Source organism: Schistocerca nitens, chromosome 3, assembly GCF_023898315.1.
Source record: "Schistocerca nitens isolate TAMUIC-IGC-003100 chromosome 3, iqSchNite1.1, whole genome shotgun sequence".
Lineage (NCBI taxonomy): Eukaryota > Metazoa > Arthropoda > Insecta > Orthoptera > Acrididae > Schistocerca > Schistocerca nitens.
In genome coordinates, this window is record NC_064616.1 from 313719011 (window position 1) to 313741365 (window position 22355).

A 22355-nucleotide genomic window follows, 5' to 3' on the forward strand; every position below is an offset into this window, starting at 1 on the left:
GCTAAAGTACAACACAGCACAATTTAAAATAAGAGAGTTGACTGTTGTATCTCTTCAAGGCTGTTGACACCACATAATCTGCCCTATCACCCATAGCAACTTTTGTCTGAAGCATTTTTGTCAATCACTAAAAATTCTCATGTTAATCTTGCTATCTGTTTTACATGCTTCACTCAGTGTTTAAAATCAGACAAAAAAGTAAGAATAATGAAAGTGACCAACTCAGTTGACAAATATACCAACTTAATATCCAAAACTGGAAAATTACAGTTTGGCATACATTATTATATGCAGCTTAGGTAGTAACAATTGGAAGGCAGCACTTACGCAAACTGCATGAAGAAGAGAGCAAAATGCAAATGAAGACATCTATTAAACTGAAATAAAAGTAGCAAAGAGAATCTTAAGAGACAGGCTATGAACACTAGGGGATCAAAAACTGATTCTGATAAGCAAACAACAAAGGCATGGCCTTACTGAATCTTTTTGTGTGCCGTAAATAAAGAGAGCCAAAAACCAAACAGGACTTACAGTAAGATCAGCGATACCACTTCAAATGCTTTTTTTCCTCACTATTTATGTTCTGGAAAGAAACCACTGTACAATGCACAAAATTCATGTAAGCAAATGGGGCAAATGACTACTCAGCCAGAATACCAAAGTGTTAGTGAAAAATGCTTTCTCTAGAATTCAGAAATGTTACACAATTTCTTGACCAACTACAAAGGAGACCTACAACATATTATTCCTACCTACTTATTGAGGTGCAGCAGCAGTATCACGCAAAGAAACATCGATTACAGAAGAAAGTGTTCAGAGAGGAGCAGCTGTAATAACAGTTACAGGAGGTGAAACAACACAGCCAGAATTTGATAAAAAATGAAACAGTGAGAGTGACAGCATATTCAGCTAATGAAAGATCTACATCATCAGATGATCTACCCACAAAGAGAATGCAAGTTGCTTTAAAAAAAACTACTCATTGAGGAAAATGTATATTTGAGAAAGATGGTATCAACAACTGTTGCTTAGAATCTTTGAAAAAGTTAGAAAAACAACCCGACTTTGAAATTTGTCCTATAGAACGAACCTCATTAAAAACATTCATTGCATGCCTCTTCAGTAGGCCAAATTCAAACATAAATATATTCATTACAATGAAATGAATACCCCTAGCTGTATACAGGCGTTGATATAAGTCAACAGGGACAGTTGAAAATGTGTGCCCCAACTGGGACTCAAACCCAGGATCTCCTGCTTACATGGAAGATGCCCTATCCATCTAAGCCACCAAGGACACAGAGGATAGTGCGATGGCAGGGACTTATCTCTGGTATGCCTCCTGTGAGACCCACATTCCCAACTTATTGTCCCACACTATATTCATAGCAACCCTGCCCATTACACTCATTACTCACAGTTTTTTTGCTGATTGCTGTAAGAGTTCTGGCACTGTTTGTGCATCCCCACAAAAGAAGAAGATGATCAAGTGGCCGGTGAGCTTTATATATATATATATATATATATATTCCGGACATGTCCAAAAGAACAGATACCATCTTCATATATATAAATATATTTGTTCACAAACTTGAAGGTAGTCTTGAAGGTGTCTTGAACAAAACAAGGGCTCCTACTGGCGGAAGCAAAGCTGTGAGGACAGGGCGTGAGTTGTGCTTGGGTAGCTCAGTTGGTAGAGCACTTGCCCATGAAAAACAAAGGTCCAAGTTTGAGTCTCGGTCCGGCACACAGTTTTAATCTGCCAGGAAGTTTCATATCAGTGCACATTCTACTGCAGAGTGAAAATCTCATTCAGTGTTACAATTGTTTCAACAACCACCAAACCAGGGCATTGTTACCTCTCGCCAAACAGATGAACACACTAAATCACAGATCAAGTACTATGTTAGCACTGAAGATCGTGAGATGAAGCCTGCCACACCCTTAATTAACTGTACTACATCAACAGGTGTGCACTGTGTACAATGGCTGCCTGCTGCCATCTCCACCTCCCACCTAACCAGTGCTAGTATTAAACCGATCAGTGACACTGTTAATGAACTAAAACCCATTCATTTTCATTCTAATGACTCAGCGCATACTGACATTATGGACAGACATACTCCAGAGTACTGCAACTGTTGACCAACAATCGCCACCATATATGACCACCTTCCACTGTAGAGAACTGATATTTGCAGGTTATTGCAGACAAATCCATCCTACAAGTAACCTACCTATGCCAGACCATGCTTTTCCATGGCCTACACCTGAACTTTACATTCTATGTGATACCATAGATCACCCGGGTGATGTCACACTTGTTAAGTTTGTACTGTGCCCCACATCACGTCATCACGACGACGTCACATTGACAACAGCCGTATCATGCTCTGGGCCACACCTGCCACATGAAGTCACTCAAATAGCAGGCATACCGTGTCTACCTGCAACTGCACAGGGTTTTCACACCTCGTGAGAACAGCATTTCAGTATGGCGAGCCTGACTGCAACTACAAATCACACACTGTGTGAACACAAGGATTACCTTCAACAGCTGCCAAGTTGGGTGATCTACACTGATGTGCCATCCGCCACCCTGTCCACCGCACTGTATTCCTTGCTTCCCCACTACTACACCATCCTTCATGACGCCGATGCACCAGCTGTGACACCTGTGCCACATTCTGTGATAACTGGCCACGACTCTCTCATTACCAATACACCTACTGCAACTACCGTGCCGCAGCTCCAGCCGCCGCCTTTATCAGTGCCACCAAAAGGTCTTCATGAATCTTCACCATGTACTTCACATGATTACAACCTCATACAGGTCCTGGTCACTCGCCACCAGGCAGATTACCGCCGGCCACACACCGAGTTACATCTGCCACCGCTACAAGTTGATTCCCTGCAAGAATGGTTCACACTCTGTGAGTGCATGATGCAGTTGGCCAGGATCAAAGATGACTGTGATAAGTTTTTGATGCTATTGAACCACCTCCCTACCAACACCAATCTTATCAGTGATGTCCTACTGCATGCACCAACCACTGGCAGATATGAGACAGCGAAGATGCTCATACTGCAATGCCTATCGCATTCACCTGAACAACAACTTAATAGCTGAGAATTAATACTACCCTAGGTCCACTGGTCCGACACCAGCCCCACCACCTTGTCCCTCACAAACTAAAGGTGGCCGAGGCCATGATCAAGGAACTGTTACATGAGGGCACCATTAGGCCATCACACAGTGCGTGCGCCTCACTGACTACAATGAGAATGGAAAAAGATAAAATGTGGTGCATGTGCAGAGACTACAGACATTTGAACGTGCCCACCATCATTGATAATTAGCCCATGCCCAATATTCAGGACTTCCTCCGGCAACTAGCTACTGCAACCATACTTAGCATGATCGACTCTAAAAGAGATAGTTGGCAGATCCCAATGGCCATGAAGGACATCACAAAGACTGCAGTAATTACACCCTTTGGCCTATTTGTTCCTCTTTATGCACTTCAGACTAAAGAATGCAGCCCAGACTGGCCAGTGGTTCATTGACGGGTTGTTTTTTTACCATGCTCTTTTGCTATTGTTACTTGGATGATGCACATATATTCTTAGAAACAACTCAAGGTCATGAGAAACACCTGCAAGTGGTATTCAACAAACTAGCAGAGCAGGGTGTTGTTGTCAATGAGGACAAATGCCTACTCTGGCAAAAATGTGTTACATTCATAGGCCAGCTCATCAACACTTCGAGCATCCACCCCACCCCAGAAGAGATAGACCAAGTACGGACCTACCACGAAGAACGGACTATCGAAAGTTGCACCTTTTCTTAGGGGTAATTAATTTTTAATACAACACCTCCCCCATGTCGCAGAGACACTCGTCCTGCTCACAGAGTCACTCCGTGGCAAGAACACATCAGGCAAACATAAACTCACTTGTATTCCTGATTTGCAAGGAACTTTCGAGAACATCAAAACAGAGCTTGCTCAGATCACCGCCCTGGCACTTTCATCCATGGACACTCATATGGTTATGATAGCCGACACCAACGACCGAGTGATTTGGGCAGTGCTACAACAGGAAGTCCCCAGTGCAACCCAACCCCTACGGCTTTTCTCGTGGAAACTTACTGACTCCCAGAAGATGTGGTCAACTTTTGACCCTGAGATTTTGGCGATATACAAAGTGATTCTATACTTCCCACATGACATCGAGGGCTGGCAGCTTACTATATATACAGACGCTGTTAAATACCTGCCACCCAATATCTCCTATTGACAATTCTGCCACCTGAACTTGATTTCAGTATATACCAATATACTACAAACTTACGCTATGTATGAGGGAGCAGACAACACGGTGGCTGACTTCGTCTCATGACTCGCTGCCACGTTGGCACACCATTACTTTGACCAACTATTGGAGGCACAAGCAACTGACACCAACTTTCAAAACCTGCTATCTGGACACACAACACGCCTCCAGCTCAAGAAGTGCACCATTGCAGGCACAACAAAACTAGTTTGGTGCAACGTATCCCATGGTAGGCAATGACCTGTCATCCCACAGAACTTCAGGAAGACAGTTTTTGACCTCCTCTACAACTTCTCTCACCCCGGAGTATGCCCGACACTAAAACTGATAACAGATAGTTTCTTTTGGATTAACATTAACTGGGACAGCACTGCATGGACGAGAGCCTGCAACCAATGCCAATGGGCCAAGACAGAACATCATGCCCAGACACCCTTCGGGAAATTCTCCAGCCCGAAGGGCTGTTTGCAATATGTCCACATAGACACGGTGGGGCCCCTCCCACATTCAGACAGATACAAGTACATGTTCCATAGACAGGACAACTTGATGGGTGGAGGCCACACTCTGACTGATACCTCAGTCGACACCGTCGCCCGAGCTTTCATCACAATATGGACTGCACACTTTAGCTGCCCAGAGTCCCTGACAACTGACCAGGGCCAGCAGTTTTAGTTGACCCTGTTCTCTGAGCTCTGTCACCTCTGTGGGTGCCACCAGTTACACACAACGGCCCCCCATCCCCAATCCAACGAACTTGTGGAACAGTTGCACTGCACCCTCAACACATCACTCGTACACCACAACCAGGAGTGGACAGAGGCTCTCCCCTGGGTGCTGCTGGGCATACGAGCTGCCTACATAGATGATCTGGATGCCCCGCTTGCAGAGGTGCTCTATGGGGAACCGATCACCCTCCCAACAGAGTTTGTACCACAAACCAACGACCCTGTGGATGTCAACCTAGTAAAACATGTCAGGAACCACATCCACCACATCCACATCCCATCACCATCCCACCACAACAAACCAACCATCTTTGAGCACAAGGACCTCCAATCATGTACACATGTCACTCTCAGGTGCAAATTAAACGATAGACAGTCAGGCTATAGCATGGTCTTGAGGTCATTAGAGCACTGCATGCCCCTTCCACCTACGACTGACACAGCAGGTCTGAAATCTACTCTTTCTTTGGACAGCTACCTGCTCATGTCGGCCCCTCAGAATTTTATAATATTGGATGGCGCACTACCAGCCACCAACACCTCAATGGACATCACCACTGTGCCAATGGCACCACTGCATGACATCACAGGCCAGCCACACTTTACGGGCACCCAGGTATCTGGCAGACTACAATATGTTGGCATTACCCATCGCCAGCAGGACAACACATAATGATGTACACAAGTCACCGTGCTGCACTCTTGTGATTTTTTTTTTGGGGGGGGGGGGGGGGCTCTGAGGGGATTTATCCCCCAATAATATTGTTGCCCTAACACAGCAAGAACAACTGTATCTTTGTCAGATCAGTTTTCTGTAGTACATGCTCTATGCTAAACGCATTGTGTATTTGTTGCAAGAATAAAAGTACTCATATTAAGTGCTGGGAATGCGAGTGATCACATCATTGTAATTACAACAACTGCTCCCCATTACATACACAGTTATTAAAAAACCAGTTTTCAATGACAGTATGAAACTTACGAATAGCCTTAGGAAATAGAAATTGTTTTTAATGACAAGGTTGGAACAAAATCAGAGTCAAGACAAAGGAGCAGTAGGCAGGAATGTTAGTAGTGTTTGCTCCCATTCCGAAGTTTCAGTCACAGAGGATTATCAGGGGGAACTATTAGTATAGTTTCTTTTGACAACTAACCAAGCTTTTCGAAGAAAAACTAGAAAAATGCAGCAGGGAACTGAATAACAATTTGGGAGGGAGGGGGGGTAGAATTGAGGCATTAAAAATCAAACTAAATGAAGATTTGGTTGGTAGGATTAAAACAATAAAAAGTGATAGGGGTGGTAAAATCACTGCTAAAAATGACAAGTTAAAGGAGTTGAGGAATGAAATTTGGAGACTGCCATTCAAGTGCCTGAAACAATAGGAAATCTTAATAAATATAAATTAGTTGCACACTCAGGGGACAAATGAATCAATGTACAGATTGATTCTGTTATATGTGAAGTGACTGAATTTAAAACAAAATTGTCCGGATAAAGTTGAGAAAATTGGAAAACTTTTGAAATAATGCACAATGTGATGAAACAAGAAGGCCAGGTATTAAGATCAGAAATGGATCAAAATGACAATAATGTTAAATGTAAAATTAATAACTTGAAAAGTAGGTAGTTAATGATAAAGTTGTTGCACTAGAGAAAGTTGTAATGTAATTCCATGTAATTGTAAAGTAGTTAATATTCTTAGAAAACTATCTGAATTGAAGGAAAATTTTGTAACTAGAAGTTTCAGTAGTAACAGTAGTGGGATGAGCACCAATGTGCCAATTAAAAGTTTTAGAGGAAATAATAACCTTAACCCAGTTGACTTTTAACAACATTTTTGTCATAATTTTGATAGTAGTTTGACTGATTTGCTTAAGATAAAGTTTGTAAAAGAGACTTTGGATGAGGAAGCACTCTCTTGGACTAACCAATATATTCATGCAGAAATGACGTATTGTGCTTTTGAAAACAGCTTTCTGAATAAATTGTCAGAAACTGAACAAGCTAGTACCAAAAGTTAATTCATAAATGGACCAATTAGTGAGAAGTGAATGGTAACATGAAAGATTTTTGAGAGAAGCACCTGAGAAAATTAATAAACCTAGATCAATCATTTGATGAGCTTACACAAAAAGGTGTATGAAAGAGGAGATTACCAAGGAAAGTGCAACAGGCTTTAGTTTATGGGGCAGATGATTCTATTTTGATTTCTGAAATTTGTAGATAAACTGGACAGGGGATTAGAGAGAAATTATGTATACAGTTTTTAATCAGAATTTCCATAGTGTGGCTCAGCGCAAGAGTGGGGAATTACAGAAGGAAACGGGGAAGAAATTATCTGTATAATTATGAGGGAAGACATCAGAAAAGTGATCCACAGTCGCATGACAGAAATATTAATGAGAAAGAATACAAGAAAATTTAAACAGATCATTGGAAGGAAACGCCAGACAATTTAACTACAGTAGATATGAAAATAGGGGTAATGATGAGGTACATTAGGGATCCTCCAACTGAGATCTAGTCACTGGGAAAAAATAGAAAAAATCAGGCTAATTATCACAAAAGAATTATGAGAGAAGGATAAACTTTGAACCATACAAGCAACAAGATAAAGACAGGAACAGATATCACATGAATAGATTAAATTTTGATAGGAAATTTTGGGAAACAATGGGCATTGGTATATGTGGGGAAAATCAGGACTAGGTTACACAGAAGAGTACAGTAGTATCCCTTTACAAACTGACTTCAGGGTCATACGGAGCAACAGAAATGGGAGATGTCACCAGCACAAGTCACTGGGTCATAAACCTTTGATGGAGCAATATGGAGGAGGAGATGAGGCAGGAGATGCTGTATGCACGTCCACACCTGAGTGCAGACCATGAACAAGCTCCTAAGCAGTCAGTTCATCAGTGCATCTGATGATCGCAATGTGGTTGCTCACTGAAATACTGTGCTCACTGGACACTGATGTATGGCCATTCACCTGTAAACTACATAAGAAAAAGTTGAAGATCCACAAGTAATGGACTATCTGCAACATTCTATGTCATCCTGTACCACTGGTCAGAGGAAAGCAGCAGCTTGAGTAGGGATTTGCTGTCCTTTGTGTGGTCTGCTAAAACACCACAACAGTTGTGTCTGGAGTGGTGCTGTAACAGGTAGTTTTGACTGCTGATGAAAACTGTCACATTATGTTCAGTGATGAATCGTGGTTCTGCACTACCCTAGATGACCATTGTCAGCAAGTATGGTGGCTACCTGAGGAATAAGCCAATTCTTCCAATTTCTTAGTGAGGCACAATGGTGTTCCTCCTGGTGTGTGACATGTGTGGGACGTATGCAGTTGGAGTGATATAGCACCCCTAATATGTCTAGATATCACTCTGACAGGTGACATGTACATAAGCATCCTGTCTCACCACCTGCATCCATTCATGACCATTGTACATTCTTACAGACTTGGTCAATTCCAGCAGAACAATGCAGCACACCACATAAAAAGAATTGCTACAGAGTGTCTCCAGGAACATTCTTCTGATTTCAAACACTTGCGCTGACCACTAAACTCCCCAGACATGAACAGTCTTGAGTGTATCTGGGATGCCTTGCAATGTGCTGTCCAGAGGAGATCTCCACCCCCTAGTCCCCTTAGAGATTTATGGGCAGCCCAACAGGATTCATGGTGTCAGTTCCTTCCATCACTACTTCAGACATTAGTCGAGTCCAGGCCACATTGTGTTGCGGCACTTATGCATTCTCGCTGGTGCCCTACATGATATTAGGCAGGTGTACCAGTTTCTTTGACTCTGCAGTGTTTAATCAGTGTGTGTGTGTTACAACTTTTCTATATATTACTGAGCAAGGTGATGCACTACATAGCACACTGGACTCCCATTCAGGAGGATGATGGTTAAAACCAATGTCCGACCATCCAGATTTAGATTTTCCATTATTTCCATAAATTGCTCCAGACAAATGCTGGGGTGATTCCTTTCAAATGGCACAGCCGATTTCCTTCCCATCCTGAATGCAAGCCAAGCTTGTGCTCTGTCTCTAATAACCGTGATGCTGACAGGATGTTAAACCCAATTTTTCTCCTTTTCTACAGAAAAGCAGAAAGATTGGGTTTAAGCTAGTCTACAGATTAGCTTGAAAGTAAGATATCTGCATAAGTTTGTAGGTCTCAAATAGGTCCCTTAAAAATCTGTTCCATGGCAAATCAGTCATGACATTAGTACATAAATTAACAAATAAAATTATTTTTATATCTTCCTTATGGAATGAGCTTTGCACAGTGTCAATTGAAGAGTAATAAAGGTATTTTTTTTCTTCTAGTATAACAGCTATGAACATCATACTCATCTCAAATCCTGATTGAATTTTTATGATGAAGTTCATGGGCTAATAGACATATTGTGAAACAGTTAGTATGAAAAATTCCTTGAAAAGGTATTTACAAGGTGTTCTTGATAAACATGACATATTATAGAGAAGGATATTGATAACCTGATGTGAATCAACTGAAACAGTGATTATATGAAAGGGTTTCAGTCAATAAATTTAAATTAGTACATCATACTTTTCCGCTAGTGACCACTAGTTCTTGCCTGAACTCAATCCTCTAGTCATCATCCATGAGTGGCATTTTAGCCTTCACTTGAAATATGCTGTAGTGATACTGTTCACAACAGTTAACAAATGTAAATGAGTTGTTCTCAATATTTCCAATAAACTTAAAATATTTGGCCAACAGAGGAATGGTGCTAGTGGATCAAGCTTAGCTAGGGTATATGGCATGCCACAAGAATGGATATTAAAAAGAATGTAACGCTATTACAAAATTTGCCAAGTGACTTGGCAGTGAAGATGGAATCTTACACAGAAAAATGATGAAAATGGCAGAAAATCAGAATTTAGACACTGCAGTGTACACTTGGTTCACGCAGGTACAGTCCATAAGTGGCCCTTTGAGTTAGGAAAAAGTGCTTCACTGAATAAGAAACTTGGGGATAATACTGACTTTAAAGTGACTACTGGCTGGCTTGTTGCTTGTTGTTGTGGTCTTCAGTCCAAGGACTGGCTGGATGCAGCTCTCCATGCTACTCTATCCTGTTCTTCCCTCTTCATCTCTGAGTAAATACTGCAACCTACATCCTTCTGAATTTGCTTAGTGTATTCGTCTCTCTTTCTCCCTCTATGATTTACTTCCCTTCAATACTAAATTGGTGATCCCTTGATGCCTCAGAATGTGCCCTACCAACTGACAACTGATCCTTTCTTCTAGTCACATTGTACCACAAATTGCTCTTCTCCCCACTTCTATTCAGTACATCCTCATTAGTTACATGGTCTACCTATCTAAACTTAAGCATTTTTCTGTAGCACCACATTTCAAAATTTGCTATTTCCTTTGTGCCCATGTTTCACTTCCATACATGGCTACACTCTGTACAAATACTTTCACAAAAGAATTCCCAAAACTTAAATATATACTTGATGTTAACAAATATCTCTTCTTCAGAAATGCTTTCCTTGCCATCACCAGCTGACATTTTATATCCTCTCTATTTCAAACATCATCAGTTATTTTGTTGCCCAAATAGCAAAACTCATCTATTTCTTTAAGTGTCTCACTTCCCAGTCTAATTACCTCAGCATCACCTGATTTAATTCCACTACATTCTATTATCCTCATTTTGTTTTTGTTGCTTTTCATCTTATATCCTCCTTTCAAGACACTATCCATTCTGTTCAACTTCTCTACCAACTCCTTTTCTATCTCTGATAGAATTACAATGTCTTCATCAAACCTCAAGGGTTTTATTTCTGCTTCCTGGATTTTAATTCCTATTCCCAATTTTTCTTTTGTTTCCTTTACTACTTGCTCAGTATACAGATTGAATGACACCAGGGATAGTGTACAACACTGTCTCCCCTGCTTCTCAACCACTGCTTCCCATTTGTGCCGCACAAATCTTGTACTGCTTTTTGCTTCCTGTATTTTATCCCTGTCACCTTCAGAATTTGAAAGAGAGTATTCCAATCAACATTGTCAAAAGCTTCCTCTAAGTCTACAAATCATATAAATAAGAAAGGTCGTAGAGTCACTACTGCCTCAAGTGTTCCTACATTTCTTTGGAATCCAAACTGATCTTCCCTTAGGTCAGCTTATACTGCCCATCTCATCTTCATCTACGTCCTATTCCATTGACATAATATTGCCCTTAAGTGCATGGCACTTGTATAGACCCTCTATATAATCCTTCAAACTTCCTGCTTTCCCTTCTTTGTGTAGAACTGGTTTTCCATCTGAGCGCTTGATATTCATACAGGTGGTTCTCTTTTCTCCAAAGGTCTCCTTAATTTTCCTGTAGGCAGCATCTATATGACTCCCAGTGATATATGCCTCTACATCCTCACATTTGTCCTCCAGCCATTCCTGTTAGCCATTTTGCACTTCCTGTTGATCTCAGTTTTGAGACGTTTCTATTCCTTTTCACCCCCTTCATTCACAGCATCTTAATATTTTCTCCTTTCATGAGTTAAATTCAATATCTCTTGTGTTACCCAAGGATTTCTACTAGTCATCATCTTTTTACCTACTTCATCCTCTGCTGCCTTCACTATTTCAATTCTCAAAGCTACCCATTATTCTTCTGGCTGGATTATGCACTTTATATCTAGGCATTGAATTGGGGAATTGGACACCCAAGGTGAAGAACTGTTTGCTGACCCTGAAGCAGCAGATTGTTTCAAAGATACTTTAAATAAATTTATCACCAAGTGCTATAACAAAAAAATATCTACAACATAGATGAAATTTCTTTCTATTGGAAGAAAATGCGAACAGAATCACTAGTTTCCTAGAAAGAAGTGTCAGTCCCTGGTTATAAGGCAAGAAAACCTTGCATCATTGCTATGGTGTGCAGAAATGTTACCAGAACACATAGGCTACCCTTTCTGTTCATAGGGAAATCCAAGACTTTACACTGTTTTATGGGAGTAAAAAATAGTTGGTCACCTACAAGAATCAAAAGAAGGCAAGGACAGATGCAAGCATTTTTACAGAATAATACCACCCTATATTTATTTCTGAAGTGTAAAAGCAATGGCATGCAATCGATAATTCTGAAAATATTTTGTTGTCCCCAAGTCATCCCTCAAACTGTTCAATGCAAAGACAGAATGGAAAGTCTAAAGTTACTATCTTGCCTCAGAACATTACTCCAGTCCTCTGGCATTAACTTGAAGGACACTGTGCACACAGTAGTAGATGTTCAGCCTGCTGTTGAGGACACTACTATAGCAAAACGTTGGAACAAACTCCTTCCATCAGATGAGCACCTCACTGGAACTGTAGAACCACCAACCAGACATCTGTATTGCAACTGCATGGGCTGGTTAAAGGATCTTCAAGATTTGGAGATTATGAACAGAAAAACATTCAAGACTGGTTCAAATGTGATACCAATGCTCCTGGTTACCAATTACTGACAGATGATGAGGTCATTGGCAACGTCATCAATGACCAAGATGCTTGCAGTGACAAGATAGAGGCTAGTGATGACTGTACCATAAAAGAACCACACAGTGAGGAAGTTTTTCACTGCCTTGCAAACTTGAAGAGTGTGACATCGTGCAGCTGTTGTGTTTAAGATGTGCGTGAGATTTAGTGACAATAAAAGCATGTGTCAGGTCTGGAGAAAATGTTAATTTAGAACTGCTTTTCATAGATGGTAGGGATGCTTCAATAGAAAATGAGTAATTTATGTAAGCTAGGTACAGTATTTGTAATACATACAAAAAACATGCACTTTTGTATTTAATACACAAATCTGTTTCTTCATTTCATATTCCTCCAATGATAGTGGTACTTTTTTTTCTAAAAAATGATTAGTTATGTAAAAAATCAATTATCTGAACACCCCCAGCCCCAAATTGTTTTGAATAATTGATGCTCTACTTTACTCACTACTTGCTTTTATGCAATAATACTACCCTTATAAATGATCGTTTACCACAGAAAATTATGTCATAAATATGAAGACTATGTTATGATTTTTGTCTGTTTCTTTCAAACATTCGTAATAATGTGAATGACAATGGTTCCAAAACTTGTTGTTTGAGCAACTCAGTTATACATTTCTTCCACTTCCAGGTTTTCATCATTACATTCACCCAAAAATTAGAAAAATTCTGTACTATTTACTAACTGCCATTCAGAGATTAAAATGCATATGCCTACACCTTCCTTGGAAATACTCTAATTTTTCCTGTCTTGAGACAAAAATAACCTAGACAGTATTCATCTATATAGATCTAAAAATGGATGCAAAATACCCAATTTTTTAGTGTTTCTTCTTTGTATTCTTGATTATTACTGGCTAAAGTGCAAAGCTCAAAACAGAAGAAAGAAATGCTTGCAATGGATACACACCATTAAAACTACTGTACATGATTTAGGGACCTTGCCAGACATGCAAATGGAAGATATGAACATGTCAATTTGTGTGACATTGCCTACATCCAGCAAGGGAGCCTGCAGCCACCAGTACAATAGGCTGGTCAAATAAACTTATGTAAATGGCAAATATAAGACCAACCAGTGGCTAGATTGCTCTCAGTTGCTATAATCCAACTTTTACTAAGCAAGTGAACTATGACCACCACTGATGTTTATGTGGACAAATTTACAACTGTGTTGTATAATGCTTTGACAGCTGAGCGATTCGTTTCCAGCCCCTCCTGTCATAGGTGGAACTTTGCTTCATGTTATAATTTCAATACACATGCATCATAAAGAAGTAGTGCTTGGATTTATATCATATTCAAACAGAAACTATTGCACTTTCATTTCTATCAGGAACTAAGGCTTATATTAATTATCACCAAGTATTATTGTTTGATTTCATGGACTAACAGACAATTGAAACCTATTGTTACAGAAAGTTTATTTGTGTTTAATAAACTGTGATGACACTATATTTGAGCTTACAGTATGTGACCCACGAGAATTTCATAGTTCAGTTAAATTTATGTGACTGCCTTTCTTCATAACCAGGATAAATAAGTAACAATATGCAGCCAGTATTTCAGCAATATGCCTTGGGTGAGGTGGCATTTTCATTCAATTTTTGTTTTGTAATCTTGCTTATTTCTTGAAATTTAATTTTTGAGCCGTACATATATTAACTGTGCTAATAAAATAACTGCAAGTATCATTATAACCTTCTTCATCTCTTTCACAGTCTAACTCTGAATCACAGTGATATTATTCTCCACTGTCTAGTGCTTCTTCCTCACTGGGTAATTACTGTAATATACAAGGTTTTTCTCATCACCATTTAAAAATTCCAGAAGTGATGTAAATGATGCTGAGTCAATTAATTTAAGACACATGGGATTGCAAATGTCACAAAATATCCCAAAAGTGGGTGACAAATGTTGAACAGGAGTACTTCATTGTAGATGCACCAGTTGAACCTATCAGTTTGTTGCATCTGCTCATCTCAACCCTAGTCAAGTATTCCCGTCAGTGTGGTTCTGGGCTCCCGTGCATGAATTCAGCGCACGGGGCTCAGAGTTTGAGTCTTGTGTCTGGCGAGCAGTATTTTTTCATTCCATTACACAATTATGTGTTTACATTGAAGTAAGGTTTATTAATTTTTTTACTGGTCTTGCAGTCACCACTCGTTAATACAAAGTACAATACAACTAAAACATACCATATTCCATCACAAGTAAATGGGTATAAGCTTCCATACTGCATTGTTACCAGTAAATGATTTATGTTTTCTTTACTACATAATTTCTGTAAACAGAAGAAAGGAGGAAAAAGGAAAGAAACACAAAATAAAAGCAGCTTTTACTTGGTTACAGAAAGGACCATAAATTTGCAAGTTCAACACTTACAACAGACCACATTCACAAAAGATGTCTGAAATTTGCACTGTTTGCTTTAGTGCAAGTACTACATCACTCAATAATCTCTTCATGCCCTAGGCCAACCGCTGCATGTGCAATGAGGTATGCCATCTGGTGATGTCAGATGTTCAGTATTTCTCATTCCTTTTTGGGGTATTTCCTGACTTTTGTAGCTCCATGTGCCTTATATTAAATTACTTGTCTCACCATCAGCTTTGGCACTTTTGGGGCTTTTAAATGCTGATAAGAATCACCCTGTATTCAGTGTAGTTTTTAGATATTATTCTTATAAACGTATAAAAACATGGTGATCATAACACTTTGATCATAACCAACAAAAGGAATCACAATTTGAACTGAGTAGCACTTCTGGTAAAATAATAATAACTTGAAATTAAATTATTTATGTGATCAAACTCTTGGGATTGATCACATCAGAGTATTTAGTATACCATGTAATAGCATGGATGAAAGAGAATATGACTTACTCTATTCAGTGTTTAGGGCAATACTGAGTACATCAAAGGTGTAAATGTCAAGTACTGTTGGATAGCAAAAAGTGGAATACTTCAAACCCCTGATTCAAAATTTAATTACCACAGGTTCAGAATTAGAGAACCTTAAGAAATGTTAGTATAAAGCACATCTAGGATGCAATGCAAGGCAGACTGCCACCCATCAGCAAACATCTCTCTTTCAGATCCACAAAACCAAAATCTCAGGACTGGAACGAATTGCCAATAGTACTTCTGAACTAATTTATCGCAAGTATGATTGGTAGCTGGGAGACACTATTTTGTCCAATGAACTTTTGTTGTTGTTTAAGATATTTTCCAGCTTTTTACTTCTTTTAAAATGGGTAGTTTTTCAAAATACATGGAGTCGGCTCTATTCAGTTTCTGGAGTCGACTCGGTTCAGTTTCATACATTTTGTGATTAATGGTTTATCTTGTTTTGTGAACCTTCAAATACTCTTTTCAAGTTATGCACATTAATTTTTTGAGGGTTTTTTTTATACCTTAGTACAGTAATATCATGTCAGATGACTAATGTTTTTGTCTACTGTGGAAGTGATTTTAGAAACTCACAGTAACAACTTACCTCTTCCAGTTGGGGATTCCTCTGATGTATCTGCATCTGTATGTATTGCGGTAGCAACTCCCAGTGAGCTACTACTACTAGCATATAATGGAAGACCAATGTAGTACTCAACATCCTGTGGTGTTGGGAGAGGCCATTGTAGCAACTCTTCCTCAGATCTCCGCAGGATGCTAAGAGGTGGCAGTGGTGAAGGCTGCTGGGCACTGCTTGTTTCTGCATGTTTGTCTCTGTATCATACAAAGCAGATCAAGTTCAGAGGGCAGCAGATTTGTTTGAAAGGAAGAAAGGAATAAAATAGAGGTTAGTGTCTAATGTTTAGTTGAGAGTGAAATCACTAGGTAAAGGATTCTAGCTTATGGTGGATGAATGACAAGGATGGAGAGGCTGGATGTGGTCTTATCATCAGACTCAACCAAATATTTTTGTTGCATGATCAATAGAAATTATGGAAAACCTACATAGTGATGGAGAGGCAAAAATTGAAACCACTTGTTCCATGTGTGAATCTAATACCCCATGTGCATGCTTTGTTTCAGTCCTGATTGAAATTTCACAGTCTGCCCAAGGATCTCTGAGTATTTACAAACATGCTGGCTCTTGTCCATCATGGGCCACAGAACTAAAAACCACAGGTATGCTGGAGAGAGGACACAGCTATTGCCACAGCAAATGTAACAGCTGGTATGTCATGCAATCAGGAAGTCATCCGGCCATTGCCATGAAAGATAAGCACAACATGGGAAAGATGCAGTATAACTACAAACCCCATCAAAGCCAAATTGTGGGACACAATGACACAGTATGCACCATCATGGAGGTTGTGCAGACAGCAGGTTAATAACAAACTAGGATTACCTCAATTCAGGAAAATTTGTTATCCACAGAATGAGCTACCATTGGTAACACTGTGTTGATAATAATGGTTACAACTAAAAATAGTGAGCAAACTTAAAGGAGAGGAAGAGTGGGCCAGTGTCTGATTAAGTGAGACAATATGGAGGTAGCACATGTTAATTCTTTCACAAGATGAAATGGTTAGGTGTAAGGAATAATATGATTTTGTCAACATTTTATAAAATTTTAATGTACAAGACAGGCACAGAGACTAAATATTTTAACATTCTCAAAAGAGACAATGACAGAAAAAAAACATGCTAAGGCTCTACACATCAAGTGGCACAGTTGGTGTAACAAATGTGCCTGGGTGAATAGCTTAGCATTTGGTGAATGACTGTCTAGCAATGGTGAAAGTGCAGTGAAGCAGTCTGGTAGTGGCAGGGGCTCACAGTGGCACTGGCATAGATGTAAAGTATGGTGCAGCAATGTATTGAGGGGTTAATGCAAGCAAACACACTTCACCTACAGTAATTACTGTTCTGCTAGAAGCCTTAACAGCAGCATTATTTGTGAATTTCCTGTTGCATACATTTCAGGAGAAACACTGCTTTGACCTTTGTTCTGTTATATTATACTGCATTTATTGTATAGTATAACATCTGAGTTTGCCATGGACAGTTGCAGATTACAGACATGAAGATAAGTATAGTCATATACACGGTGCTTATAATTAAACTTTCCCTAGTTGAGATATCCGCCACGAAAAACTAGTGGCCGTACAACAATGAAACTTAGTGGAAACATTTGTAAGGATTTGTGGAAGATGAATAATTTGTAAACCATTGAAAGAGAGACATTTAATTTCCACATTAGAGAGTAACATCTGTTAATTACATACCATTTTTATGTTCCAGGTTACAAACGTTGCTCAATATTATGACTATTTGCTACCAATACAGCCTGGAACTGTATTAGGGATACCAATTCATAATTGTTCATATTACTTTTCAAACGGTGGACCATGAAATGTTCAGCTATTGTGACACAGCTTGTGAAGTGATTGAAGATTGCACATTACATCCACAATTCTCAGCCATGTAACAGTTACTTCTTCAACAATCTGGACCACAATTGTCCATCAGCCTCTCCCAGGAGCAATTTCCAAAACACCAGTTAATACAACCTTCCTAATAACGTTCTTCAAGAAAGACGACCTGACCATATTCCTTTAATGTGTCAATATTCATGAAGAATATGCTGCTTATTTTGATAAAACAGCTTTATGAGTGAAGCTTTGCTCACCTAGTCCAAGCTCATGTTGCCTGACTGCTACTGTAATGCAAACTGATGCTTGTGTTTCAATCCTGCTTCACCATACCTGTACCAACACCTAACAACAAGTCATTACACTAGCACTACTAACAATGCAAATCCTGCAGCACAGAGCCTGAATATCATACTTATAAAACTGGATACTTCTACACTAAATAGTTTTCCTTCTACACTGGCTTGTCATCCTCAGCCCACAGGCATCACTGAATGCAGATATGAAAGAGCATGTGGTCAGCACCCTGCTCTCCTGGCCACTGCCAGTTTTCATGACCAAAAATGCTGCTTCTCAACAAAGTATCTCCTCAATTGACCTCAAAATGGCTGAGTGCACCCCACTTGCCAACAGATGGTCACCAGTTCAAGTGTTAACCAACGCTAACAGCATTTCACTTCAGTGATCTGACTGGAACTGATGTTACCACTGCAGCACGGCCACTCATAGATAATTATACACAAAAATAATTAATTAAATGATTAATAATTTCTTGTAATTTATCCTAAATTTCAATATGGCATTCAGACATAGATAGAAGGGGATTCAAATTGCATAAGGAGAATAGTGTACATGTATTTTTCTACATTTATATCAAGCAATATTTTCTATCAGGCAAAATCTCATTCTTTCAATTGATTCATCTGTGGTTTCTTGGTAAATACTGTATATCATATTAACTAAATGAAAGACTCTTTTAGTCTTGCTTCAAAAACTTAATTCTTACTGTATGACATAGGTTTCAGGAAAATAGGTTTATAACCTGAAACCTAGGTCATACAGTAATACTGAAGTTTGTGAAACAAGGTTAAAAAAGTGTTTCACTTAGTTAATACAAAATCACATTAGTTCTTGTTGTAATCAAAAACAGTGAAAGTAATCCTAGCTAAACTGTAAAACATTGTATGGTTTTCAGAGTAACAGTTTGTTGTTATGCCTTTCTATAAGTAGTCAAACTTCACTCAAAATTTCCAGTTTGCAGTTAGATAGCTCACAAGTAAGAACTCAAGAACTTTAACAATTAATAACTTTTGAATGATTTCTGTAACCTAAATTAATTAACATTTCACTCAACCTGTGCTGTGATAAACAAGAGTGAAGAATGTTATTTACATCACAACTAGTCACAGTTGCGCATGGTGCTTCCCATTATAGACTTGCTTAAAAGAACCATCAAAGTGTAACCTTTTTCTAGTGAATTACTACAGAATAATGCTAAGTGCGAGTTTTGGCATGTGTAAATGTGAAATGTTCTTTGTGCTGCAATATAACGTCACTAACATAATTGTAGAGCAGATGTGGTTCAATAAGCTAGCAAATTTCTGTAATTGACAAATTGGTCACTGTTTCTAATACCAAACTTAGTGAAGAACAAATGAGTGTGTTAGTTCAATGTAAACAAGGGTGTTGTGTACATATTTGAGTAAGTACCATCTTGCACTCATTTATACTTTTCAGTTTTGTGCCGATCAAAAGGGGTGCTACTGAGGAGAGACTATGAGAACCAGGTCAATACTGGTAGAGCTATAGTAGATGGTACACCTTCCATACCAGTTCCTTCAAGAAACATGTACTGAAGTCAATAAACATCTTAAATACTTATATTACCTCAGATAACTATTTACATCACTAAAATTAGGAAAGTGAACATAATGACTGTATACCTGTTCACCTGTAGTTAACTTGAAAACACCAATACATCAGAAAAAGTAACTCAATATGTGTTTATATTTAGACATTAATGAGGATAAACTTACTCTCCATCTGTTTGCTTCTCAGTATATTCAGTTGGTGCCCTGCCTGGCATTGTGTCATTAAAGGTGGACGCAGATACTGTTTCAGCCATAGCTGATGCAGACACTCCCATTATCCTCTGTTCTGAAAACCTAGAACCATGAATAAGCATGAGACAATCTGGGCAACAGATTCATTTATATTCTACACCAGTTAAAAATATAAAGATACTTTGATACCTGTTTCTACATATGTCAAATACAAAAAATGGTATTTTGTGTAGGAGGGATAATACGAGTTCAGGTTAATGGCAACTCTTAGCCTCATCTTTAATAAACAACAGAAATTTATGACAAACACTTACAAATTTCAAAACACAATTGGCAATACTAACATTATTATGGAGAGGATAGTAAAACAACTTACACTCTTCCTCTTTGTTTTTTACACGGTGTTTCAAAGAAGGAGGAAGCAGCCAATACAATTGCTGCTTCTCCTACAGTAGAAGTTAGTGTCTGATGTTTAGTTGAGAGTGAAATCACTAGGTACAGGACTCTAGCTTATGGTGGATGAATGACAAGGATGGAGAGGCTGGATGTGGTCTCATCAAAAGACTCAACCAAATATTTTTGTTGCATGATCAATAGAAATTATGGAAAACCTACATAGTGATGGAGAGGCAAAAATTGAAACCACCTGTTCCATGTGTGAATCTAATACCCCATGTGCATGCTTTGTTTCAGTCCTGATTGAAATTTCACAGTCTGCCCAAGGATCTCTGAGTATTTACAAACATGCTGGCTCTTGTCAATCATGGGCCACAGAACTAAAAACCACAGGTATGCTGGAGAGAGGACACAGCTATTGCCACAGCAAATGTAACAGCTGGTATGTCATGCAATCAGGAAGTCATCCGGCCATTGCCATGAAAGATAAGCACAACATGGGAAAGATGCAGTATAACTACAAACCCCATCAAAGCCAAATTGTGGGACACAATGACACAGTACGCACCATCACTGAGATTGTGCAGACAGCTGGTTAATAACAAACTAGCATTACCTCAATTCAGGAAAATTTGTTATCCACAGAATGAGCTACCATTGGTAACACTGTGTTGATAATAATGGTTACAACTAAAAATAGTGAGCAAACTTAAAGGAGAGGAAGAGTGGGCCAGTATCTGATTAAGTGAGACGATATGGAGGTAGCACATGTTAATTCTTTCACAAGATGAAATGGTTAGGTGTAAGGAATAATATGATTTTGTCAACATTTTATAAAATTTTAATGTACAAGACAGGCACAGAGTCTAAATATTTTAATATTCTCAAAAGAGATAATGACAGAAAAAAAACATGCTAAGGCTCTACACATCAAGTGGCACAGTTGGTGTAACAAATGTGCCTGGGTGAATAGCTGAGCATTTGGTGAATGACTGTCTAGCAATGGTGAAAGTGCAATGAAGCAGTCTGGTAGTGGCAGGGGCTCACAGTGGCACTGGCATAGATGTAAAGTATGGTGCAGCAATGTATTGAGGGGTTAATGCAAGCAAACACACTTCACCCACAATAATTACTGTTCTGCTAGAAGCCTTAACAGCAGCATTATTTGTGAATTTCCTGTTGCATACATTTCAGGAGAAACACTGCTTTGACCTTTGTTCTGTTGTATTATACTGCATTTATTGTATTGTATAACATCTGAGTTTGCCATGGACAGTTACAGATTACAGACATGAAGATAAGTATAGTCATATACACGGTGCTTATAATTAAACTTTCCCTAGTTGAGATATCCGCCACGAAAAACTAGTGGCCGTACAACAATGAAACTTAGTGGAAACATTTGTAAGGATTTGTGGAAGATGAATAATTTGTAAACCATTGAAAGAGAGACATTTAATTTCCACATTAGAGAGTAACATCTGTTAATTACATACCATTTTTATGTTCCAGGTTACAAACCTTGCTCAATACTATGACTATTTGCTACCAATACAGCCTGGAACTGTATTAGGGATACCAATTCATAATTGTTCATATTACTTTTCAAACGGTGAACCATGAAATATTCAGCTATTGTGACACAGCTTGTGAACTGATTGAAGATTGCACATTGCATCCACAATTCTCAGCCACATAACAGTAACTTCTTCAACAATCTGGACCACAATTGTCCATCAGCCTCTCCCAGGAGCAATTTCCAAAACACCAGCTAATACAACCTTCCTAATAACGTTCTTCAAGAAAGACCACCTGACCATATTCCTTTAATGTGTCAATATTCATGAAGAATATGCTGCTTATTTTGATAAAACAGCTTTATGAGTGAAGCTTTGCTCACCTAGTCCAAGCTCATG

The 22355-nt window shown here is 39.0% G+C and overlaps 1 protein-coding gene across 2 annotated transcripts in view; it reads right to left on the bottom strand.

Annotated features, from left to right (window-relative positions):
• LOC126249581 (uncharacterized) overlaps window positions 1-22355 on the bottom strand; it is a 147251-nt gene that overhangs the window by 2569 nt on the left and 122327 nt on the right. For both annotated transcript variants that reach the window (XM_049951247.1, XM_049951246.1), the window contains 2 exons: window positions 20017-20145; window positions 16099-16325 (listed from right to left, as the gene is read on the bottom strand). In XM_049951247.1, the coding sequence (XP_049807204.1) occupies window positions 16099-16325; window positions 20017-20145 (356 nt within the window). The remainder of the gene's footprint in view (window positions 1-16098; window positions 16326-20016; window positions 20146-22355) is intronic.